The sequence below is a fragment of the Puntigrus tetrazona genome, chromosome 12, assembly GCF_018831695.1.
Source record: "Puntigrus tetrazona isolate hp1 chromosome 12, ASM1883169v1, whole genome shotgun sequence".
In the NCBI taxonomy this organism is placed as follows: domain Eukaryota; kingdom Metazoa; phylum Chordata; class Actinopteri; order Cypriniformes; family Cyprinidae; genus Puntigrus; species Puntigrus tetrazona.
The window spans coordinates 14,977,436-15,005,196 of NC_056710.1; the positions used below are offsets into that span (position 1 = coordinate 14,977,436).

The 27,761-nt window shown below is 36.1% G+C and overlaps 1 protein-coding gene across 4 annotated transcripts in view; it reads left to right on the forward strand.

The window, feature by feature from the left end:
• The window catches only part of cyth1b (cytohesin 1b), a 58,153-nt gene that overhangs the window by 19,077 nt on the left and 11,315 nt on the right, over positions 1-27,761 (forward strand). For 2 of the 4 annotated variants that reach the window (XM_043253890.1, XM_043253889.1), the window contains exons 2-3: positions 20,620-20,702; positions 27,185-27,249. In XM_043253890.1, the coding sequence (XP_043109825.1) occupies positions 20,620-20,702; positions 27,185-27,249 (148 nt within the window). Of the gene's footprint in view, positions 1-9,766; positions 9,998-12,549; positions 12,842-20,619; positions 20,703-27,184; positions 27,250-27,761 lie in introns of those variants that run through there. The other 2 variants (XM_043253891.1, XM_043253892.1) reach the window with 2 other exon arrangements.

Consider the following 27,761-nt stretch of genomic DNA (forward strand, 5'->3'; position numbering starts at 1 on the left):
TGATCAAAAGTGACATTAAAAACATTTACAAGACATATCCAAAAATTTCTGTTTCAAATGAATGTTGTCTTTTAAACTTTCTATTAAGTAACATGTTAACTGTCACCCCGTCCCCTCGTGGGCCCCCTAAGTTTACTTCACTAAATAGAATTAAATCCCTAATCGTGACCGACTATATGGCTCCCAAATAGATATTTTACCACTTTCTTGTTATAAAATAATGTAGAAAAATGTATAGATTAATTAATGACGAGAGTGCACCTAAAAATCTACATTCAGACGTTTGTCACGGAAAGTTTTCTTAGTTGCCATTTTCCCAATCATGATTTAGAAATCAAAAGAAATGATATAACATTTGAAAATATGAAATCTCGAAATACTTCCTTTGAAACCCATTTTAAAAAAGGACATCAAAACACAAAAATGTAAGTTTGGATAGTGCATTGTTCAAAAATGTATTTTAAAAATGCACAACCGATTTAAACTATTATGAGAAAATAAATAATTCTTGAACACCAAATCAGACTTATTTCTTATTGTTCAGACTGGATGAGCTGCTGAAAAGTCTGCTTTGTTTAACTTACATTTTAAATATATATTTTAAAAGGAATGGGATCTTTTAAATGAATAATAATAATAATATTTTACCTGTTTTTCTGTGATATTATATATATTATTCTCTTTCTTTAGTTTCATACTCTCGGCACGCTCAGCGTGGCTCGGTTTGTTCAGCAACATTTATTCTTCTGTTATTCCTTTACTGTGTCCATGGAAATGGTTTGTGCTCTGATTCGTTCACTATGTCATGGAGAGCATTAGCATAATTCAGCTGCCGCCTCTGAGAGGGCTATTTCAACAGGTTTCTTATTTAATCGTGCAGCTGCTGTGTTTGCTCTGACTTTTAATTCTGTGCTGAAAACAGAACAGCCCACCAGGCCCTTGTGATGCAAATGTCCGCTCTGACCTCAGCCGTCACTGGATTCCTCACATACAGACAGCTTAGACGCTACCAGCGGTTACGTTTGTCATCAGTCGCTTGTGTCGCAGAATGATAGCGTTTAATTGTTTAAGAATGAAAGATTTGATGCTCCTGCTTTCTATGTTGTGAAGACTGAAGGACTTAAACTTGACAATATGTTGTGTGCTCAGATACTATATTTGAATGAATCCAAATGAATGGACGCATATACGTCAATTGATCTGTATTTAATTGCTCATTAAGAAACAAATAATAGAAGTTAGTTAGATAAGAAATGTACTGAAAAGTACTGACAGATACTCAGGATTATGGAAAACCGGAAATTTCTGCAGTGAATATTTTATAAGATATTTTATTTTCACTGCTTTATGTGAGTTCAGTTTCTATGCTAGTATAAAACACTTGTTAAAAATCAATATCCATTAATCATATACACCTGGAAATGCTTTGGTCTGAAGATGCGGGAAAAACAGATAAATAAAGCAATTTTTCGGAATTAAAATTATTTAGAGGTATTAAAATAGAGTTTATTATTTCCGAAATATTATATAAATAATAAGACAAGGTTTGGCGGATGGATGCATTTGTATGCTTGTCTCATTTGCTATCGTTAAGTTGTATTATTTCATGTGTCTGATATCATCTATCTACATCACATCCATCAGCCGCTCTTCTCTAAATATACGCATTGCTGTCAGCCATTAAAAAAAGCCATTATATGCAATCATTATATACAGAGATTAGGATAATGTCTTTCTTCTTAAACACCACATATTATTATGACTATGCAGATTATCATTATCTTTGCCTTGCCCTCTGCCGCACCTCACCTGTTCTCTTTTTCTGACGGCTTTGGAACAGGTGTGCGGCGCTAATGGCCGTCTTTTACATAGCACAGTGTATTCTGGGAAATAAAAGTGAGAGAAGGAATGAGGGCATCAGAGAGACGTGCAGAGAGAGAGAGAAAGAGTGGTGACATGGCATGATAACTGTTTATTTTGGTCCGTCTCCACTTGGTCTTCAAATGCCTTGAACTCAAACCATTGGCGACAACACTGCTAATTCATTCTTAAAATATATATACCAGTCCTTTCAGCCCTGTAATCCGTTCTCGACGGTAGTGAGTTAGGTACAGAAATGTTTATGAAATGTTTGAAACTTTAACCTTCACTTTCTGAGTGCAGGAAAAATCCTGCTGTTCCAAAACCTGTAGGCCGTGTTAAAGGCCTTAGAGGCACGATGTTGTCTTCTTCAGTAGCGTTTAGCTTTCAAGCCGCATATCCTGTGATGCATTGCAACAAGTCGTGCGAAAACCCATCCAATTTGGAAGATGGAGCAAGAGAAATTACATTACTTTCATAGTTAAAGTTGGTGAGAAATAACAATTTCTGTTTTCTAAATACATGCTATCGATATTATTGTGATTGGTTTAGTCCTTTTTGTTAAAAATGTCATACCTACTATAGATCTCCTGGTGAAATGACAGATCCTCTCTGATGATGCATATGAGATTTCTCCAATCATTTAGTCCACTTTTTTTACACTCAATAAACCACCAGTGGATTGAGTCAAGTCTCACCCTACATTTTCTGTTTTCCAGTAATGTACATCAGAATACATACAGAAGAAAAGATCCGTCGCTACTTCTGTTTTAAAATCAGTAGCTAAAAAATGACCAATAAAGTAGTAGAATGTTTATTTGTTATGCTTTATAAAATAACCCACCATGAGATGCGCTTTATTGCAATAGTACTGTGTGAATGAGTTTTAAAATCCACTACTGTATGATTGACACAGACTCTCTTTGTTAATCAGATTACAGTGTGTAGGCAGTCAAAGGTTTATGAATATGTCCTGACCCCTACGCAGTGGATGGAATGACCTTTTTTCAACGACCGCAGCCTTAGCAACTCCTCCTGTGCAGTGACACCTGCAGTGAAGGGCAGATCTGATTTTATGAGTATGGCATCTTGACGCTTTGAGCTGCAGCTTTGTGAACTGACCTCAAAAGTGTTGAACGCTGTGCCGCTTTAATAAGATACTCTGACGGCTGTCTCATTTGGCATTTAAATACAGCCTTTAAAAGATAAAAGCTTAAGTTATTTGCCCGACCCATGGTGCTTAGTAATTTAAAGGCTGCAGTCTGAGAAAGGACGCGGCTTAATGGATGCTGCATCGTTACTTATGTTAAAAAGAAATGTCTCGTAAATATGTTATATAATGTTGTTATATATATATGTATGCTTGCTGCACACACACACACACACGTTGGTATTTGTGGTTTATGAGGACTCTTCATAGGCTTAATGGTTTTTATACTGTAAAAACTGTATGTGCTATTGCCCTACACCAACCCTACACCTAAACCTACCCCATAGATGGAAACTTTGTGCGGTTTTACATTTAAAAAACCAAAAACAAAACACCATTTAGTATGTTTTTTTTTAATCCTTTTGGGGGGGAATTTTTGGGACGTTGGCAGTGTCCTCATAAACCACCTTCAAATTGTAACGTACCCATGTCATTAAACAAATTTGTGAGCCCATAAACCACAAAAACCAGCACACACACAAACACACACACACATACACACAACACACACACACACACACACACACACACACATACACAAACACACACACACAACCTTTGCCAGTAAAATTAGTTCTGAATGAATCCACAGCAGTTTCCAAGTTCCGAAATCAGTGTTTTTGGAATGAATCAGTTCTCTGAATGATTCACCGACTTGTTTTGTTCCTGAATTAATCGTGAACGAATCGCTTCAAAGAAAAAATAAATAAATAAATTGGATCAATGAAGGATTCATTAACTCATTAAAGACAGTCATTTGTCGCTACCTATTGATGAAACTTTGTGACCTGCATAAAATCATAAAAATCCCTCAATAGACATGGTAGAATAGTTATAAATGTTGCTTATTTAGGCAATAATGTAAATATTTTTAATGTCACATCTATTACTGTAGGTATTTTCTCATTACTAGAACGCTGTGATCAATCTATTTTTATAACTTGTTAACATTCAATGGCTGTTCTTCACAATATTGTTTCGGTCCTGCTTTAGTTGAGTATATAGGCCAGTTCTATGTCCGTTTTTCTAACACTGTCCGTAAGGATCATTGTTTCCTTGCAATTTTTACATGTTATGTATTTGGAATTAAGTTGTGAATCTTCAGAGTTGGCAAGGGTGAGTTTAGTGTTAAGATTATAAGGTGGAAATTATATTTAAATGTATTCGGACTGTCTCACTAAGGATTGTGATTAAGTCTCACATCTGCTTTGCGTTAAACAGAAGACTCTGTGTGCTAGAACTGGCTTCTGCTGCACACACACACACACACACACACACAATCAGAATACAGAATCAGCATAGTGAACCGGAGGAGTCTTGGCTGTATTTTAGCTGTGTCTGCTGGGTAAAGCAGCATCAAGTAAAGGCACTGCATCCCACAGAGGAGTCTCACCTCATTTGATTTCTCTCATCAGGTCTCCTGCTCTGAAGATGTGTTTCCTGTAGTTTCAGAGAGCAGGGGTTCTACATCAGCGTTCAGATAACTCATACTTTTTCCTCAAAGGAGAAGCATTTATTTTGCTCATGTACACAGATCAAACAACAGACACATTTTAACTTTCTATATGTGCATCAAAACTTCTTCACTTTTCATCTTTTCAGCGCACCTGTTGTACTGAGCTTTCTCATGTCTCTTCTGAGTTTCTCTGTACTCATTTTTGCAATCATTTATTTAACACCTGAATTTTAAAAGCTTAGTTTTTTTTTGACAACGCTTTCTCCTATCCCAAAATGAATTGAGTTTACTTTAATGTTTAGTATATATTTAAACAATTTTTTTTTTTTTATTAAGCATGCTAAAATGCAATAAACAGTGTTGCTGTTGTTTTTAAAGGAGGTATTCTGCTTTAATTCTTTTTTAAAATATAATTTTTATTATAAGGTCACTGTTTAATCATCATCCACATCCACATTTCTTAAAAATAGTTTTTGAACTCAACATGCAACATACATTTATTCTCTCTTGATGGAATTGCTGTTTGGTACTGATCAGGAAAAGTACAAATTCAATTTGTATTTTCTTTTACTGCTTGACTTGCGATGAAATATGGCCTATTTCCATGCACCTTCTGCAGTGACTTTCAGTAGCAGCCATGTGTCGTTTCTGTGAGACACGAAGGAGCAGCAGAGACCAGAAAAATACAAAAGGTGACAGAAAATTACAGAGAAAAAGAAAATGTACCGAATTTGCTGGAAATGTGAGGCCTTTGAAAAATTACATAGCACGAGAACCAATATTACCTGAGGGTCAGTTATTGTGTTATTTTTGTTTGCTGATGTTTTCTTGCCCTGTTTTCCTGCGGGTCCAGTGCGGAGAGAGAGAGAGGGAACAACATTACCGTTTCTATTCTGGATTAGGTTGTGAATGAACAGCTTTCTCTCTTCCGACTTTCTCACTACCGTTCTTTTCTACCAAAAATAGCTTTAATAAAATATAATGGAGCCTTGATGGAGATTATTATAAAGCCATTAGCCATTACAAAAATCCTGGATTCAATAATATGTTCATTATTTTCTAATCCAGCTGTAGATTTCCTGTGTCTGGGTAAAGTTTATTTCATATTTCAGTGCTTAAATGTGTCAACGGATGCAATTTAGTTCTTGTATACAGACATACTGCTATTCTTTGGGTTAAGAAGCACATTAGATATTTGCTAATAAAATGATGTTAAGTTTAATTACAGCGCCTTCTGGTGGAATGAATGTGCTACTGCTTAACTTACTGCGTTACACACTGTATGTGCGCTGAGAAATGGACAAAAATAATAATAAATGATGCATTACATTAAAATGAAATGAGTTTTTGTTTAGCCAATATGGATCTCATCATTGTGTAAATGTAAAAAACGTCTTTCTAATAAATTCCGGGCAGCTAAAGGTTTCGTTCAATACATTGTCAGATTTTTTATTCACACGTATAGACAGAGTGACAATCAACAAACATCACTCAGTAAAAAGATTACTAACAACAATGAAAGCAACAGCATGAGCATAAAGTCAACAAACAGCAAAGCAATAATCGTGTAACAGTAAACACATAATTTATTCATGCTGCGTTGCATGCTGGGAGCTTGCGAAGCCTTAACAAATCAGAATAAATGATTCAATATGAAACTGTTGTAGCCGTTTTAGTTTGGTTAGGGCAGGATTTTAGAGGAGCGTTCTTCCTAATGTAGATTTAAAACCTTGTTTGTGACTCGTGGTAGACGATACAGATTATAATAATTTTGGGATCTTGCGTCTCGAATCATTTTGAGAACCATAATCATTTGGTTTGTTTTCTGCTTGGTTTTGCTTTCATTTGAGGTCAAACTGAGTGTAATGGACTTTTGTGCCCTATGATCATGTGACCCATGTGACTGTGTGTGTCAGTTTTGTGGCACAGTGCTTGTGTGTGTGTGTGTTGTATCGGCTCAATAGGAGTAGAGGACGCGATTTTGCTTTTGACAACTTCCTGTCCTCTGCAGCAGTGCATGTGAAGGCGACGGTACAGGAGTCGCTTCAGAGAAACAGTGCATTAACATTCAGAGTCACTTTATTGCTGTGGAAAGGTAGGTGAGAGGATGCTGAGGGACAGATCTTGTGAAGCTGTTAGTGCTTGAATACATTGCTGACAAATGCCATTTCAATGTCACGTTCAATAAATATTGAGACAAATTATGGCACATTACTAATACTAATGCACTTCAATTATTAATTAAGAACAGTTTCCCAGGTTTAATTAGAAAAGCTTATGCTGCCGCAAGTGTAATGACAATGTGAGAGTTAAGAGATTTAAATCCATTTAAGTGTTTTGTTGTGAAACATATTATTAGGAAATACAACATGAGAAAATGCTTGAAAACTCGCAATTATCTTCTTCTCACTTCCCAGTGAGTGTCATGGAAACAGAGTTAAATTTAAACTGTAAACACTTTGTTTGACTTCTATTGAATATGCTTGTGGGTAATTCGCGTCTATTGCAATTTTAGTTTATGGTCTTTGTATTGTGTGTGTGTGTGTGTGTGTGTGTGTGTGTGTGTGTGTAAATGATCACGGTATTGTTATGAGTCTACCCACACATCTAAATTATTTTGCATAGAATTAGAAACTTAGTAAGCGCCCATTGCCATGACAACTGAAAGTTAACAAGAAGTATCCAAGCATCTCAGTACTGTCATTACTGATCTCTCATTTTCACTAAGGCAGCATTTTTTGGAGTATTATCACATTTTCTTGCCATTTAAAACAACTGCTTTTTGTTTTAACATACTTTAATATTCCTCTAATGAAAAACTGACTTTTCCGCATGATCCCTCAGAAATGATTCTAATATGCAGATTTTCTGTTCAAGAAACATTGATTTAATTTAACTGTTCTGCTGCTTAATATTTTTATGGAAACTAATACATTTTTTAAGAAACTTTGATGAATACAAAATGAAAAAGAACTTTATTTATTATTTTAATATATTTTTTTATTTTCTGACCACAAAATATTTACACTGTAGACTTTATGTTTTTATATATTTAATTGCATTCATTTTTTATCCTTTTTTTTTTTCAAATCCTAAACTTAACAGTACCAAGAAAAATAAGTCAAATCTTTTTTTATTTAAACGTAGAAGAATGATCAGACTAAAGTGGCCCAGACGTGGTGCATTTAATCATCAGTAGGCTGGCATGTAAGTAATAACGTGCTGAATTACGTGTCTGGGTGAAGCAAACGCAAACACAAGAGTGTGCCATTATGGCAGTCTGCTACTGCTCAGAACAGCAAGATTTTTCCTCAAGTGCAAGCTTGTGAATATGTCTTGATTTGTCACAGACTGTGTCAGGTACATATTTAAAAAAAAAAAAAAAAAAGGCAGAAACCGTTTTTTCACGGTATGCTTTGACATACAAACTTTATTTTCTTTAGAACCAAGTCAGCAAGTCATTCCCTTTTAAACATGGAAATAATGATGAAATGTCCTGATGACAAATAGTGTGACTGCAACGTCAGTGTTTTTCCCATAAAGACACCACATGTTTCATTACCAAATGACGATTAGGTTTTTATTATTATCTTTGGGGAAGATTGCTTGATTTGTAGTTTTTAATCTGTTTTGTGTCGTTTCTCAGCCCACATGTTAATAACTCATCATTCGTTTTACTAGTAACCCCCTCAGTAGACGGCAGCTGGCGGTTGACTTTCACACCCTCTTCTCTGAGGTAACGCTTATGAACAATGTTTCATGAGAATGATGAATTCCTTGTGCATCTAATACTGTAGACGCAAGCCATAGTTGCATCAGATTTATGAGTAAAGAGATGCTCTCTTTGTTCAATAGCACCGTGTAAATGAATCTGTTTCACAACTCCAGGTGCTGCGGGGCGCCTGTGTCTGATGTTCAACTTGAATTCACTCTTATTAAAAACTTTGATGAATTTTTGATGGCTCTTTATTGTCTTAAATTAGCTTCACATTTGTTCTTCGGCGGCCTTAAAGGGTCAGTAAACAGCCAAACAAAGAGCTTGTTCACGCGGTGCTCGGTCATCTTGTATTGAGGATAATCAGCCATTGGTCACGGTTAAGATGTGACAAATATCTTCCCGGGGGCGAGAAGAGAAAACAAGCCTCTGTGTGTGAAAGTGTAGCTGGAAGGCTTGAATAGCCCTCAGAACATCTTAAGTCTCTTACGTCTGCTCTCTTTCTGTCTTTTAGATCACGTTAAGTAGCAAGAATCGAGATCAGGATGAAGATTTGGTTTTCATGCAGTTTGTATGGGTGTTCTTGGAAAAAGGTTGAGGTTGTAAGATTTTTGTTTTTAAAAGATGTCTGTTATGGCAAGGCATTTATTTAAAAAATTATACAGTAAGTTGGACATATTGTGAAATATTACAATTTACTGTTTTAATATTTACGGTTTTATATTACAACTGTTTTCTGTTTTAATAGATTATAAAATGTAACTTATTTCTGTTATTCAAAGCCTAATTTATTAAAAGCCTAGTCGTTACTCAACTCCTCAGTGCCACATAATCCCTCAAAAATTGTTTTAATATGTTGATTTGCTTCTCAAGAAACATTAAAAACAAATTTTTGATTTTTGTGGACACTGTGATGCACAAGATGCTTCTATGAATAAAAAGTTCAAAAAAATTTATTTAATTTATATATATATATATATATATATATATATATATATATATATATATATATATATATATATATATATATATATATATATATTGTAGCTAGCTAAATCTTTACTGTCTCTTTTAATCATTTTAATGTGTCCTTACTAAATTTGAATGGTGGTGTATTTCGATTTTTTTTTTTTTAACAAAGCACCATCAAAGAGCTGTACAAAGTACAGAGCTGAAACCAAGCAATAAAAAGTCATACCATTATGTTTTGCTATAATATGTTTTACTGTCACTTACAAAGGACAGATTTAAGGAGTTTGTGCAGTTCTTTTTTCCAGTGCATAAAACTTTCCTCCCACAAATGTCAGAATAGAGCAATCAAAAAAGCCACATGTGTGGGTTGTTATACTGACACTACCATACTCCCTAAAAGTTCAGACTCATAATTTTTTTAAGCTTCTTTTTAGATTGCTTTTCGTAAAACGTTTAGGGGTGTATGTGTGTGTCTGCACGCACACAAAAAAAAAAAAAAAAAAAACAACAACCCTAAATTCAAACTCGACGCTGATTGGTTGTTCGTCATCGCTAGGACACGCCCCGTCTCGGAGCATGAGGTTTTTACTGACATCCGGTCTCTGCTGTTATTGTGAATACTTTCAAACACGCGTTGAGCCTTTTGCTTTCGGTGCAGTTCAGACGTTAAGTTAGCAGGTTAAAGTGTGAGATCTGTTAAACCGCCAGCAGGTAATAGCTCCGGACTCAAGTGCAGCGCATGAGCTCGCTGTGATCATGGTGCTGAAATCAGAAGATGGAATCGGTGAGTGGATCATATTTTTCATATTTGCAGTGGCCAGTGGTTTTTACGTAACACTGTGGCTTGTTATTTTTGTCTTTGGGCTGTTGTATGTTAATGGAAATGGAGTAGATCGATATGCAACAGGTCCATTCTTTCTGAAGGGAAACGTGTAACGATGTTTGTGAATGATTCATTTGATTCGGATCTTCGTGAATCGATTCAACCGGCTTCTGTTTCCAACAGCAACGTTCTGTCGTGACCAGCAGTGTTCAGTGGAACTTGCGACGACAGTTGCTTTTGGGAAACACGCCCCTGAAAGATTATTATTTATTTGTTTTTCGAGTCAACATTTCAATGAATCTCATAACTGATATGTCTTTCGGACATGATTCGTGAACCGAGGATTGATGCTTGAGCTGATAGCGAGAGAGAATTCAACCAGTTTGGTAAAAAGTTCTTGTATAGCATAAATAAATTGCTCACAAATAAAAGTTACAGGATTTTTTTTTGTTTTAACTTGGAACAATTGCTGAATCGGTTATAACTGCGCTTTGAAATGAACTATTGGAAAGAATTGAGTAAATGGTAGTCAGACTCAGCAGTCTGTAGATCACATTTCTGTAGTATTACAGTAAAGAGCATGTTAAAACAGCATGAACTTTAATGATCCAGTGGATGGAGTCACTCTTACTTGCCAATACATAATTGTGTAGTGAATTTGTGCTTATCTATCTATCTATAAGTCTGTTATAATTATTTTAGCCCATTCTATGGTTGTTGCAACCATGCTTTTTCTCAGTCAGTTGATACAATTTCCCAGCCCTCCATGAAAGGGTTAGTATGACACTCTCTAAAACTGCTCAAAATGCATAAGAGGATGATGCAGTCGTAGAAAAAGTTGCTCAGTTTTGTTTCAGAAACAAAAAGTAGCCTAGTAGATTCGATTTTTAATGTTTGATTGGAAAGCGTCTGTATTGCTCTTTGCTTCTCTCCCTTTTGTCCATGCAGATGTGAGTTATGCATGCTGACACAGAGCCCCGCAGTCTCATATGAGACAAACAGGATGCTCCGTTCAGAAATAGCACGGTCGCACTACTGACAGACGCGATAAACAGATGACAGATAAATGATTACTGCCCTGATATGCTGCCCATCCGTTTGTTAAATAATGTTTATTTTCAGCATTGGTATTTTGATTTAACAATATTTCTGGATAAGACAGGTCGTAAAGGAGGCTTAATTTTGCTTCATTGTGACTGTATTGGGAAGTGGATGGCAATCCTCTTTCCATCCGTACCCTCCTTACCCTGGATATCCAGGTCAGCAGTGGCTTTACTTGGTGTAACCCCAAATCAAGTCCTCTAGATTAAGCAAGGCTTGTCTCTTGGGTCAGTTCTTCTTAAGGAGTGGCTTTTCTACTTCTCACTGCAAACCATGTCCTTAGAGGTTTTTGCCGTGTGTGTCCGGTGCAAGCAATTCTGACTGATTTCAGACTTTTTTGCTAAGGGAATCAAAGCTCGTCTTTCCGAGCTTTTGAGTTATAAAAACAGGTTGCTGGTGATCGAAAACTGGCCGGACGGGACCATGATTGTGCTCTGTTTGCATTTATATTGTGAGCCACAACTGTGTAGAGAAAACTGGCTGAATGTAAACACGTCCATGAAGGAGAGGCATGTTTGCTCTCTGGCTTTTTTTTATTGTGGATGAAATAAGAATGAAACAAAAAGTTGCTTTAGCGTACATAGTCTTCATAGTATTTTTTTTTTCTTTAAACTAATATTTCCTATGTTTTAATTGTAGTTTTTTTTTGTGTAGTAAAACTTTTCATTGACCTGTCAGTTACTTGTTGAAAGTTTTGTCAAAACATAATGCACCTGTTCTGTTTAAAAAAAAAAAAAAAAAAAAAAAAAAAAAAGATTTAATAGATTTTTTGAACATATCGGTTAAATATTGATTAAAACACGTTTATTTCAAAGTAATCATAATTTGTCATGAATTTTATTTTATACACATTTATGTTATATTGGCCCTCAACCACAGTAACCAATGCAAGTCTCATATATTCACAAGTGTAAAAATGTTATTGTTTTACATGCATATTTTTTCTAGATGTTTTACTTAGCTTGGTCCATTAAAAAAAAGAAAAGAAAAGTGAATGAATATTTTAATTGCTTTTAATTTGATCATAATTTTGAATAGTAATATTTTGAATTAACATTGTATTTATTCCTGTTGGGCAAAGCTAAATTTTCAAAAGCTGATTTGTATTGTGTATTTGTGTAATGAAAAATAATATAATAATGTAATATTAATAAAAATTATGATGAATTAAATAGCCTATAGAAACCTTTTGTCACACTAAATGCCTTTACTGTCAGGTTTACAAATATAAAGCATCCTTCCTGCATAGAAATGTGTAATTAATTTTTTTTTTTTTTTTTTTAAATGCGTTGAAATAACACATGGGGCAAAATTCTGTACAGCCACAGAGTGGAGCTCTTGCGTGTGCTGAAACGAGTATGTGCGCCGGGGGAGGAGACAAGAGGAGAGGGTTACAGAGAGCGATAAAGAGAAAGAACGTGAGGAAGAGAGGAGGGGGTCATTTTCAGATACAGCAGAGTTTGTGCCGAGAGCAGACTAGTCGAGATCTCAAACTGGCCACCTCATCTTCCTGTAGCATCCCTTCCACTCACGCATGGAGCGCTGGAGATTACTGGAAGATCTTGGGAGTTAGGCTCCTGCTAGTGTTTCTGGGTGACAATAACACACGAAGGTGCATTTTATTCTGCTAAATGGATTAAAAAAAAGAACCGGGAAGCTGGAAGTGTGAACTGTCATTCAGCACCACAGGATTATTTCTCACAGGTACATTCATATTTTTTTTATTTTTGTGTTTTTTCATTCATAATTTGACTTGTTTCTTAAATGTAGCAGCGCTTTTGCCACATCTTAAAAATCGAGCGCACACTTTGACAAACTCAATGCCAGTTTCTGTTGCAGGCCTGTAGATGGCTTTTTCCCCTCGCTAGTATTGAATAGTGATCGTGGAATGAGAGTCAGTATGACATCAGGAAACTCGTGGCAGCCACAGGACTTGTAGACCGTTTAGATGAAGGCTTTGTATGAGCTTCTGGGATGAGTTGATTACGCTGTTCTTCTGATCTGTGGCCTGTGTTCTGCGGCTGCCTTTCTTATCAGTGTGTTTGCAGAGACAATGCTTAGACAGAACAAGTGGTGGGTGTTCTTGGATCAACCACTGTTTTAACCAACTTAAAGATAGCTGCGGTTTTGTGGTATAGTATATTGTCTCTGTGTAAAAAACCTAGTGACCTGCTTTCTAAGGACTTACACTGGCTACTTTATGTAAATGCATAAACGATGCTTGGACAGTGTGTTTTAAACATGGTCCCATTTAATGTAATTGTTATTAATAAACCTCTATGCTCAAGGGGGTGATAGAGTTGCCTTCAAAAGCATCCTTGAAGTTTTTTTCAGATGTGAAACTTTGTCTCATATTGTTCCAAGACAAATTAAGATGATATATATAATATATAATATAGCCTGGAAATCTTCATTTAGAATTCGATTCATATATAAAGCTACACTTTGAGCAACAGGGTAGTCACCAAATATGGCAAACATACTTGGCTGTCAAACAATATCCAGTGAGATTTAATTAGATTGAGGTTTGATGAGCGCAATCTTTTGTGTTGGTCAGTGTTCATACATGTAAATAATGAGAGAACGCTTTAACTTTACTTGCAAGATTATCTTTTAAAGGATGGTTCACCCTAAACTGAAAGTTCTGTCATAAGGTACTCACCCTCATGTCCTACCAAACCTATAAGACCTACTTTGATTTCAGATTTCATAAAAAAAAATTCTGAAAAGGAATAAAGGTCTGATGGGTTTGGAACGACACAAAGGTAAATCATTAATGATAAATTAATGACAAATTGTGCTGTGCAATGGCAGGAGATGACCTGGAAGAAAAAATGACCCTAGCAGAAGAGTTATGCTATTACTTTTACTGCACAGCAAATAATATAGCGTGTCTATAAATTGCTAAATATTAGTACATTTCAGAATGAAAGACCATCAAAACTAGATTGTAGCATTTGAGATTAGGTAATTTCATATAAGTATATACATGCTTGAATATGTTGTGGGCCTAAAACCCAGGGACACACCAAGTTGACAACAATGTTGGGTGATTTTTGAGAATCCATTCGCTCTAGTTGGATGCTGTCATCTGTTTTTTGACCAGTTCTGCATATTGAATTGGCACCAGATTTCTGCTTGCTTTTTATATCCAAAGTTATATCTCTTATTATGTTATTTTAAGTTAATATATGATGTTACTTTATTTGATCCAGGTACTGGAAGGCAGCCAAAGCTTGCTACCAACGTCTGCTTTGGGAATGTGATTTCTTGACATGCTTTCTGCTCACGAAGTTAGAAAACAAAAATCGGGTTCTCCAGGGTTAAGCATCAGTTGGAGCAGTGTGGCTAGTGTTTTCCCTGGAAAGCAATCTCCACGTGTTTTCTTAGGTCCTTTACAATGTCCGAATGACAGCACGCAGCCAGTGACTTGATTAATGACGGCACATTCCTCTGCCCCTGCCGTGTGTGTTTGCAGGGGTGACACGTCTGGTATTCAGTGAGTGTGTTGAATCGTCCAGGTCAACGGAGACGGTATGTTAGGCATGGTGTCTTGGCTCACGCCGTGGCTCAGTGTGGCAGAATTCTTAGAATAAATTGAGATTACCGGTTTGTTTGAATGTAGAAAGTGTCATTTACGTCATTCACGTTTACTTTTCTTTCTGTTTTCGCATACAAGAAGGTATTAAAAAGTGGTATTTAGTTTGCACTGTAGTCGTTCGGTGGGGACGAGCACTCGAGCAGCGGTTCGCGTGATTATAGCCTGCTCTGACAGTCACATGGCTACACTGTGAGAAATCTATAGGGTGATGCTGTGAATGTGCCAAGAGGTGCCGCGGCTGGTGACATCGAGCCAGAGCTGGATCACATTACCCAGGAGTGCTCGTCCTAGTTTGATATCTCATTTTAGAAATGTATCTGGCACTTAGAGGCTGTGATGATACAGCGATTCCACTAAGAATCCATCTTTTAACGCCATAGACCTAATTACTTTGACTTCTATTTATTATAAGTGTTGATTAATGCACCTTTTAATGTGAGAGGATCAGTTACAATAACTGTATATAATAAAACCGTATAATGTAATTATTATTGTGTTTTTTTTATGTGCTGTTGTATTATTATTTGAGTTTGAAAACATAATTTTACATATTTTAAATTTTTGTTTTTAGTATTTCTGCAGTGATTGTGATTGTCTTTTAACATTTCTGCAAATCTTTAATGGGTTTTTAATTTTATATTTTATATATGTACTGTATGTTATGTATGCATGTATTTTTTTGTGTGTGTTTTCTCTCTTATGTCTGTTCACAACCTTCTCTTTATCCATTAGTCATATGTTGCTATACAACATCATAAGGCATAACAAACCAAGACTTAAATGCCATAAATGGAGCAGAAACCATTTCATAGCACCCTTCTATTAAGCTGTAATGCTGTACAGAGGTCTGTGGCCACACACAAAACATGAAAGCTCAAAAGAGACACCCCACCTCACATAAAACTGCAGCCACATGGCTTACAGACTCTTGAACATCAATTTAGAGCGGCTTCTCCCTGAAGATTGATATGCTCATATCGATGTCAAAGGCAGACGTGTTTCTCTGACGCAGTGGCACCTGCCTGTAAGTTCGAACCAGCATTTGACTTGGAAATGAATGGTCCCTCACGTGTTTGAGGGCATTCCAGGTTGGATAAAAACCTTGTTGCCCGGCCCACTCTGGAGCAAGGGACGTCCAGCTTCGGCTTCTGAATTTCGATAACTCAAGCCAGGCTAGAAGCTGCAGTATTGAGTTCATGAATAAACATGCTTGTGACAAACCAGCTACTGGCAACTGGTGTGATGTTTGACTGGCTTTCTTTTATTCTCACTCTTAATTTACATTCATCAAATGATTTTGCTCTTTTTGACAGTTTGTTATTCATCTTGAGGTTGAGGCTAAAGACCCTATGAAATCTGAATTTAGTTTGTTTAGCCAGCTGAGTGTACTAAAATTTGGCATAAAACTGCATATATATGTCTTTTTGTTCTTGGTAAGTTGATTGAAGTATTAATGACTTATCCTGCATTATAGAGCTGCAATTAGACACTTCCTATGACAATTTCCCACCCCCAAATACAAACGGCAACAGATTAATAACTAGTAAATTATCAGCTGTGAGTCTAACTAAAGCCTTTTTTTATATATATATATATATATATATATATATATATATATATATATATATATATATATATATATATATATATATATATATATATATATATATATATATATATATATATATACAAGAATTTAATATTTGTCTTTTAAAGGGATTGGTAAACTATTCCCTTGAGTCTTGTCAATCTTCTAACAATTTTTATTTTTTTGCAATCTTTGTCTTCAAAAGCATTACCGTGCCATAAATCTTTAATTGACTCCATCTTAGTTCGTTCTCTCAGCGCACATGAATATTAAACCACGTCTTTGGCTTCTAATGATTCATTAGGAATGTGCTAATGAAATGCTAATGCAGCTTTAGCATAAACGTTTTGTGTTTTTCAATGGCAAGCACACTAGGAAGCATTAGACTGCCTGGATGTGTGCAGATGCATAATGGGCCTCCAATGGGTACCGTTTGTATTGTCGCTTACGTATGTATGAAGATACTCCAACTTCAACCTGCTGTTTATTGATGGTCCGCTGGCCACACTTTATTTGACAATATAGGCAACTGTGGTGACTGATTTCAAAGCTTCCATTAATAATACAAGCAGCTGTGTTGATTTATAATGCAGTATAAACAGATTTGTTGCTTTATAATGGGCGCTTTACAGATTTGTCACAGCAATAATCATAATGCGATGCATCAGAATTTCCAAATACTAAGCAATACATTGCGCACCTTCTATTTAGCATAAATGGTTTATGTTAAAACACAGTTTAACTAAGGTTTGACCGTTGAATTTGTCTTTTATATGCTGTAAAGTTTGCAAACTAAAAACATTTCTGAAAGAACTTGCGTAAAATATATTAACGCTAGCTATATTCTAGAAAATGTTAAAAAGTTCCTTAAAGATGACTAGCATTTTTTACATGTTTTAATGAAATAAAGTGATTGAAAATATGAGGTACAGTTGGTCTTAAAGCAGATGTTGTCATTGGTTACTGTGCATTTAAACTACTGTGTCATTAACTAGGTCATTTTATTCACCCCGCATTTTCTAAAAGTGACGCAATTTCAGCATCTATGATTTAGAAATTGTATTTTTATTTTTTTTTTGATTGGTGCTGTTGAGTGTTGTCTGTTCAGTTTGCTCCAGTTTGGATGCCTTAAATACCAAGAATCCTCCGCTAAATTCTTTTCTCGACTCATATGATTCAACATGTTGAATTCCAGCTAGAAAATCAGTTAACCTTTTCCCGTTCAGATGGGAGTTGATTGTAGTCCTGGGAACCAAATGTAATATGATTATAGTGCATAATATACATGCAATACAATATATGTAATGTAAATGTCAATTCAGAAAGAATGCATCAAATTTGTCTAAATAGCACTAAAGGCATTTCAGTGATGCTACAAAAGATTTTTCACACCAGTATAAACATTTCCTCACTCTTATACTGTTCAACAGATTTTTGAGTGAGCTGTCTCTTTAAGACTGTAAAATATCCTCCAGTTGTGCTCTAAGCTGCTTTTTCCATAGATGTAAATCTATATCCAAACAAGTGATGCCTGTATATTTGTGGAAAAATGCTTGTAATGCAAATTAACTTATAGTGCAGACGGCTTTGTGGTAACTCCACAGTGTTTGTGATTATGGCATTTTACCCCACTTCTTATGAAATTGTCCTCTGCGATGGATGTCCAGTATAGCCGCCTGAACTCACTCGTATCTGAGTGACCTTCACTTCCTATTCGATATCGGCTCCAGGAACATGTGTCCTGCTTGTACACTCCACCTCACCTGAGGCGAGACTAATGGATTTCCGCTGCAGGTTGAAATACCAATTTCTGCAAAATGAGGGGGATGGGCTGCTTTTTGGACGGGATTTTTGTTCACAGACTGCCTGTCAAACATCCCAGCTGGAGTTCAGCAGGGAAACGCACGCAGAGCGTTGCCACAGCGACAACCAGTCGCTCAGAAACATGGTTACCATGTGATTGGTAGAGACGATCATGTGGGCAGGCCCACAGGTTTTGTCTTTATCACGATGGTGACGTTCTCGTCCGGCTGATGGTTTGTGATCTGTTTGTGAAGGTGGGAAGGAATCAATTAGTCTATGGGCCTTTTGGAGGGTCTCTGTGGGTCCTCTGCAGGGTCAGGATGCCATACGGGCCACCAGGAAGGGATTTAATGAGGTCACATAAAAGGTGAGGGTCGTCATATCATATGACCGAGTGTCTTTGTTTTTAATGGGAGGTCAGCTGATCATGTGAATAGGTTAGGTCAGGGTTGAGTTTAAATGCCTTTATCTTGTTATACTTTTTATGTTTTTCAATACTAAAGGAATGTGCCATTTTCTTTCTTTTTTTTTTTTTTTTTTTTTTTTTTTTTTTTAAAGGTCCTCAAATGCCCTGTGTTGTTTTTAGACCCCAAATCCATTAAAGAGTTGGCTGGATCAAAACAAATGACCTCTGTCTCCAAATGACATGAAGCTATTAATCTCCACTACCAATAGTTTTTCAAACATAACTCATAATAGAAATCTGTCATTTTTGAGACGGTAGTAATAATAATGATGATTTGTATCTTCTGTAATAAAAAAATTAACAATTGTTTGGAAAATTATTATAAAGGCTTTCTACAAAAAAGTGTGTAACTATATGTTAAATTAAACATCTACTCTACATTTCCAGTTTGCCCACCATAAATATTATGGTTATCTTTTGTTGTTGTTTTTTTTCCACAAATATCAAAGCTAGTCTTGACTTTTGAGAAATACCCCATTTAAACAAGCTCAGGTTCATATATTCTGTATTAAAGGGTTAATTCACCCAAAAATGAAAATTCTGTCATTAATTTCTAATGCTCATGTCGTTCCAAACCATTAAGACCTGATCGACCTTAAAATGATCCGTATGACATCAGTGGTTCAACTGCAATTTTATGAACCTACGAGAATGCATTTTGCGTGCAAAGAAAAAAAAACGTATTTAACAATTCTTCATTTTTGTTTTCTTTGTGGACAAATTTGTCTTCCCGAAGATGAACAAAGGTTGTTAAAGGTGCAGAACGACACAATTTAATGAATGACAGAGTCTTAGTTTTTGGTGGAAATATCTTAATTTAACGCACAAAGATTAAAAAGAAGAGTTTTTCTCTGACTGGCATCAGCCAAGCCATGCGGAACGGTGGGGATGTTGGCCCTCAGCCCGGTATCGAACTGACTTTAGTGCTCTTGAACAAAGCACTTAAACTGAATTACTTCAGAGAAACCTTTGGGTTTATGGATGCAAGGTTCATATAAATTATTTGTGTTCTGAAAATTCCAACATCAGGGCTTTGCAGAGCACATCAGAAATGCTGAGCGGAGTGCTTTTCTCTGATAGACTCTGGCTGGTTTGTCAAGGTTGAGGATCAGCATGGACCTTGTAATATATTATATTGATATCTGGGTCATGTTATGAAAAGTGTCGCGTTATTAAAAATGCTTAGTGTTTATTTATTGAAAACAAATTTATTGCTGTCTTGTACAGACATGTTTCTATTTGTTAGATTAAGCATAGTTTTTGAAAGAAGGCTCTGTTTACTTGATTAAACATACAGTAATATTGTAAAATTTATTACAATTTTAAACACTTAATTTAAAAATAATTAATGCTAACTATTTCTGTGATGGACGTTTGAGAGCAAAAATATGAAAGAATATTTTGACTTGTAGTGCATGTAATATATCATATAAGAGATATGAAATAATTTATTGATGTATAAAAATGTAAATACAAATATTAATGGTTTGAGAGTATCGCTTATAATAATGATAATACTTTCAGATAGCTATTTCGTTGTTCTCCTGATGCATTTGGCAAATAACAACTGAAAAGCTTTAAGCTAGTTTGCGTGATGTTGTCCTGACTGGGCCCTACAAATTCTTCGAAATGGCTTTTAGCTTAAAGGAAAAGCATTTAATGAAATGAAGAACTATCTGCTTTGCTCTGAGAACTTCCTGATGCCCTGGCCCATATAAACAACATTGCTGTGTTTTTTTAAGCTATTGATTGCTGAGTTGGTGTCTCGAAGGCAGTTCTTTGCCTCAAGCAGATTTTCCTTTTTGCAATCGTCCTTCGTTCTGTTGCACATCCCTTTGTTCTACATCAGTTCTGTTTCCTCTGAAAATATTTTGATTGTCCATCCAACCTCTTAGAAATGTACAATAATGTTTGGCTCAGGAGACTAAGGCTTGACCGTTTGCATATTTGTGTGTTTTGTTTAGTTTTTTTTTTTTTTTACATCTGAATGCTCATTGTTTGCTTTTGTTTGTTTCCAAACAAAGTACCGGAAGACCTGACGCCAGAGGAGAAGCAGGAACTGGAGAACATTAGGAGACGAAAACAGGAGCTGCTGGAGGACATACAGGTAAAATCTTTAAATCATTTCTCTGAAATAACCACTTTTCTGCCCCCCAAAAATGTAGAATTAACATCCAGTGTTGCTTGTTGTAGTGTGTTTGCTCTTTTGCACCGATGGATGTCTCGTAATGCTAATTAATATCCCCAAATCAACCTTATGCCCTTCTATCCCCCTTCTCTTGGCCCTGGGTAGAGCAGCTGAAGTGAGGTGGACCTGTAGAGAATAGGAACTGGATCAGGGGAAGGTTTTCGTGACCCTGGCTGTACAGTTTTAGTGTACAGGATTGATGGGATGTCCCACCCTGGGGTATAGACTATAACAGCTGGCTCTTCAAGTAGGGGGGGTATCCTTCGGAGCAGATGGTGCAAGCCAAGTCCAACAAATTCAATTATGCTGATTCTATTACGCAACTGGAATGTCAACCATTAATGCCCCTCCTGCCAAACACTGTCCCCGTCGTCTCTTAAATGACTTAATCAATCATGTAAACCTCCAAATGAAGTTTGGTGGTATATCTTTGGCATTCATCTGCCAGTTTCATTCCGGTCTCCATCTATTTCTTGTTTGCCCTTGAACAGCATGACTGCTGTCAGCATAGGAATCCCTCTCTATTATGAATTCTCTTTTATAACCATATGTTAATTGTATACCTTGTAGAATTTATTTAGAGATAAGTGTGAAAACAGCCTTGGTGCTGGCATAGTGTTAAAAGTAAATAAATAAATACATTTATTTTATTGACAGTTATAATTTTTATAAATATTTTCAATGTTATGTTCTCTTATGCTCATATATATATATATATATATATATATATATATATATATATATATATATATATATATATATATATATATATATATATATATATATATATATATATATATATATGTATATGTATGTGTATATATATATATATATATATATATATATATATATATATATGTATATGTATATGTATATATATATATATATATATTTATATATGTATATATATATATATATATATATATATATATATATATATATATATATATATATATATATATATATATATATATATATATATATATATATGTATATGTATATATATATATATTTAGTCATTTCTTATTATCTTCAATGTTGAAAACAGTTGTGCTGCTTAATATCTTTGTAAATATATTTGTATTATTTTTTTGATGAATAGGAAATTCAAAACAACAGTTTATTTGAAAGATTTCTTTTTAGAACAAAACAAATGTTCTTTTTTTTTAGTTCATGTCAAAATATTTGTCAAAAGTACTGTTTAAAACTTTTATTTATATTATTCTTTAAACCATTCTGTCTATAACATTGTTATGGCACCTTAAATGATTTGCACAGATTGCAGAGTCGGTAAAAGCTCAGCTTTATGAATTTTTTATTTCATTGTCTGGCTGAGTAAGATTCCTGGGAGTGTCATGATGAGCCTGCAGCAGAGGATTTCTTTTTGTCTTACTCTCTATATATGTGGCGACAGACAGTAGAAGCATTTCTGCCTGGCGACAAACAGCAGAAGCTGGGTTAACTGGAGCATTAGGAGACCCCGGTCTCTCCTTCACATGAGTGGAGCTTGTGATGGGTCATGATCAGAGAAAACTGATCCAATCAGCTTAATGTAGCAGACTACCTCCTCTCCAGACCCTCTTACACTCATAATGAGGAGCCGTGTGATCCTGCTCCTTCTGACCTAAAGACACAAGACTGGCTTTGGGCAGTGGGGCAGGACAGCATTCACGATGGGTTACATACCAAGCTTTCTATGGTGAATACAAGTCAAAGTTTACAGTTTTCGATACAAAAACAAGCATGCTGTTGCACGCAAAATTTTTTCGAATGTCCTTGCTTTTTTGATCAGTGTACATACTTTCTCTCGCAAGTCACGGTCTGATCTGAATCAGGTCAGCTCTACTGTATTATTAGTCCTCTCAAGTGAAAGAGACTAGACAGAACTTAAGCTCTCATGTATAAGTAAACATCTGTCGTTTCCCAGAGTGCTTCTGATTTTCACTACAATAACCAGTGACTTTGAAAATCGATGCTCGGCTGTCTGAACTAAATGCTTTTTGTTCGTGCTCACTGAACTGGCAGAATTCAGACCCTTCGCCAGATCCAATCTGGCTCTGTCTTTTGTATCCGGCGCTACACGACGCAGCCCCTGAAGGCCTTGCGTGGTTATCGGTGATACCGTCGCCTCTGTCAGTCCAATTAGAGTTAGTTCAAGCTGATCGATGCGCTGTGTGTGTGTGATGGCACGTCTTTGCATTTTTAGGTGATCTGACATTTGAAGTTTGGAGAAATGTAGACTGTGTAGGGTAAGGGTAAAAGTAGTGGTTAGAAATATTTTGTGCATTTCCGTTCATATGTCCATGATATTTACATTTACTTGAAGATTTTTTTTGTATTTATTATTTTTCTTCATACAGGGCCCTTTTTGTTTCCCCAAATTCTGTCTTTTCCGTTTAATTTTTTTCTGGGTTCAGATTTTTTTCTCCAGTTTACACTGTTTTAATTACATTACATTTTTAATAATCACAAAACATGTCTTGTTAATTTAAACAATGAAACATACAATTTTATCCTGTCATTTACTAAGCTTTTAACAAGAATTATATTTTAAGGCTCTGTAAAATCTTGTTTTCCCCCCTGGTATTTAGATACATTTTTGTCCAATTTCTCTTTTCCTTTAATTTTCTGTATTCCATTTCAACGCTTATTAATATTAATAATCATAAACATATATTTATAATGTTTATATAATGTTTTTAATATTTATTCAAATGTATTAATACAAACCGGATTCCAAAAAAGTTGGGACACTATACAAATCGTGAATAAAAACTGAATGCAATGATGTGTAGGTGCCAACTTCTAATATTTTATTCAGAATAGAACATAAATCACGAAACAAAAGTTTAAACTGAGAAAATTTACCATTTTAAGGGAAAAATATATTGATTCAGAATTTCATGGTGTCAACAAATCCCAAAAAGTTGGGACAAGTAGCAATAAGAGGCTGGAAAAAGTAAATTTAAGCATAACGAGGAGCTGGAAGACCAATTAACACTAATTAGGTCAATTGGCAACATGATTGGGTATAAAAACAGCTTCTCAGAGTGGCAGTGTCTCTCAGAAGCCAAGATGGGTAGAGGATCACCAATTCCCACAATGTTGCGCAGAAAGATAGTGGAGCAATATCAGAAAGGTGTTACCCAGCGAAAAATTGCAAAGACTTTGCATCTATCATCATCAACTGTGCATAACATCATCCAAAGATTCAGAGAATCTGGAACAATCTCTGTGAGAAAGGGTCAAGGCCAGAAACCATACTGGATGCCTGTGATCTCCGGGCCCTTAAACGACACTGCACCACAAACAGGAATGCTACTGTAAAGGAAATCACAGAATGGGCTCAGGAATACTTCCAGAAACCATTGTCAGTGAACACAATCCACCGTGCCATCCGCCGTTGCCAGCTGAAACTCTACAGTGCAAAGAAGAAGCCATTTCTAAGCAAGATCCACAAGCTCAGGCGTTTACACTGGGCCAGGGATCATGTAAAATGGAGTGTGGCGAAATGGAAGACTGTTCTGTGGTCAGACGAGTCACGATTCAAAGTTCTTTTTGGAAATCTGGGACGCCATGTCATCCGGACCAAAGAGGACAAGGACAACCCAAGTTGTTATCAACGCTCGGTTCAGAAGCCTGCATCTCTGATGGTATGGGGTTGCATGAGTGCATGTGGCATGGGCAGCTTGCATGTCTGGAAAGGCACCATCAATGCAGAAAAATATATTCAGGTTCTAGAACAACATATGCTCCCATCCAGACGTCATCTTTTTCAGGGAAGACCCTGCATTTTTCAACAAGATAATGCCAGACCACATTCTCTATCAATCACAGCATCATGGCTGCGTAGGAGAAGGATCCGGGTACTGAAATGGCCAGTCTGCAGTCCAGATCTTTCACCTATAGAGAACATTTGGCGCATCATAAAGAGGAAGGTGCGACGACAAAGAAGGCCCAAGACGATTGAACAGTTAGAGGCCTGTATTAGACAAGAATGGGAGAGCATTCCTATTTCTAAACTTGAGAAACTGGTCTCCTCTGTCCCCAGACGTCTGTTGAGTGTTGTAAAAAGAAGGGGAGATGCCACACAGTGGTGAAAATGTCCTTGTCCCAACTTTTTTGGGATTTGTTGACACCATGAAATTCTGAATCAACATATTTTTCCCTTAAAATGGTACATTTTCTCAGTTTAAAGTTTTGTTCCGTGAATTATGTTCTATTCTGAATAAAATATGAGAAGTTGGCACCTACACATCATTGCATTCAGTTTTTATTCACGATTTGTATAGTGTCCCAACTTTTTTGGAATCCGGTTTGTATATATCTGAGCCATTCATTTGCACAGATGCACAAAAATATACAAGCATAAGCACATTGACCAAAATATTTAGCAAACGAATGAGTGTGTATAACTTTGCTGTAAAAAACGGAAAGTGATGGTGGGTATAAATGTCAGGTACTAAATAAAATGTAATAATTAACCAAATGGTTCCAGGTGACCTCCTTGATGCCAGCAGGACGATTAGTAAATTGCTCATGTAATATTTGCCTAATGGAGATGAAGTGCCTGATTAAAGTTACTGAACTGCCGAGCTCAATCTCTCTGTCTCCATAGAGAGACGGAGACAGAGATGCTGGGCAGTCCTGGTTCCTTCCTGGTCAAGCTGGAACATTCTGGCTGTTGCCAAGAGACAAAAAAAAAGACATTAAATGCATTGCACCAGGATAAAACGAATGGAAAAGTGTGGGCTGGCAACTTGTAGTGTTTGTTTACATGTTACCTTTATATGGCAGCTGTTGCCTAGCAACCGTCAGATAGAACATCATTATCATGACCACTTTATTCCATCTCTGTGCCCGCAGCAGTCTGCCCTGCTCTGAGTGAGGAGTTCAGAAAAACTTTCAGTCTGATTCACTGGACTATTTCTAGTGGATTTCCATGCCTTCCAGAGATGATTTTTAGACCAAAACGGGACATATGTAAGGGTGTACCATATTAATAATCTGGTTGCTTTTTTCATCCCCAGATTCTTGGTCTCTACAGACCTCTGGGATTGCCCCGTCTATAACTCATAGATTTTTTTTAACACATTTCTTTATAGAGCACGAAAAGCACTTGTCTGGGTCAGTTATTCCAGCTCGTGAGGTTTTGAGGTCATTCACACACTATGAAAATGTATAGCAGAGCAAGGTCAGATGTTAAAAGGCTACTTGCTTGACCTTTCCAGGTGCTATAGCTTGAGAGGGATGTCGTGTTAATGCAGAATGCATCAAAAGTGCATAGATGTGTGTCTGTGTGTGTGTGTGTGTGTGTGTGTGTGTATCCTTGGTGGATTGGTAATATGAGTCTTATTGATCTGTGCCTGGGCTGCTTCAGGAAGATGGATTGCTGAAAGTGTTGTTAGGGCACACACCCTGACTACATGCATACTGTACACACTCGCATGTGGATCGTACAGTATAATTCACTTGATATACACCAAATAAAAGTGCACTTACAGTGCTACACCAGCAACATGCAGCTTCTCAGCCGCATTTAAAACACTGATGTTGTAATTGTCTCTGAATGTGGATGTGTGTATTATTCAGTACTCACTTACATACTCTTTCTGTGACAAGATATCAAATGTCTTTGGTTCTCAGAAAAATATCACTATATTAGAACAAATTTTACTATCGCAAAAAAATTAACATTTCATTGAACACACCTTTTTAAGTAGATACTTATTCATTTCAATATTAACAAGCTAAATTAAAACACCAACAGGTGTCCGTATATTTGTTAAATGACAATTTTATTATTAATTAAACTAATGAAGTAAACCGTTGTAAAAATTACAAGCAATAGAACGTCTATAGACGTTATTGTAGAATTTCTATTTTATAATCTATTTCTATTATTTCTATAACTAGTATTAGTTATAGTAGAATTTCTGGTCCTCAAATTTGATTGGTTGAGAGATTTATTTATTTATTTATTTATTTTTCCAGCCGTGTAATATTCTAGTGATAACAGAACTCCAATCATTAAACACACACACACACACACATACACACACTTAGCATGCTCTTTCTCATATACCCTCTTGATCTTTTTATTACAGCTTCCCATTTTTCACCTGCCCCCCCTTTCCCTTCCCCCTTACAAATGCTGCTTTATCTTGATATCTAATGCAGCTGCCACACTACGCTATGATTGAATGTTTCATACTCTTGATAATCATATTAGATATTTATGATCCTCTGTGTGTTCATTTTATTAGATTCGCAGCTTTCCATCACTTCCTGTGGCAGGTTGACTTTGAAAGGGACATCAAAGGGCAGCTCCACCTTCATTTCTCCTTTCGCTTTAACTTGCCTTGTTTTCATTTTCTCTCTCTTTTTTTGTGTTTTTAAAGCGGCTCAAGGATGAGATAGCAAAGGTGACGAATGAGATCGAAAGTCTTGGCTCCACTCAAGAAAGGTAAGATGTTTGAGTTTATTTTTCATTATTTACCACGATCTAATCCAGTTCGTCTGCCTTCAGCAGGTGTTTGCTATCTGATTCTACCATATTCACACACAAATGCACATTCTCCATTTACTCAAAAGCTAGCACAGAGGACGCACACACACACACACACACACACACACTCAGTCTTTCCCATCTCCTGTTTGAATATTTAATGACAGTGCCCCCTGTGGGAGGGGAGGCCGGTGAATTATGTACGGCTGTTTTGGTAAGAGTGGGTGTAATTTGTGTGAATTAGCTGAGATGTGTTGAGGCCTTTATAGGAATGTGTATTTTCATTTTACAGTGTGTATCATCACAGTTTAGTCTATTTACTTTACATTTTATAAAGGAATAATTTCTATGGAAGCATAATTAAAAGGAATCAGTTCAAACAGGATGTTTAACACTGTTTTAAAGGTGACATTTTATGCCCCTTTTCACAGAGTGTTATACAAGTCTCTGGTGTACCCAGAATGTATCTG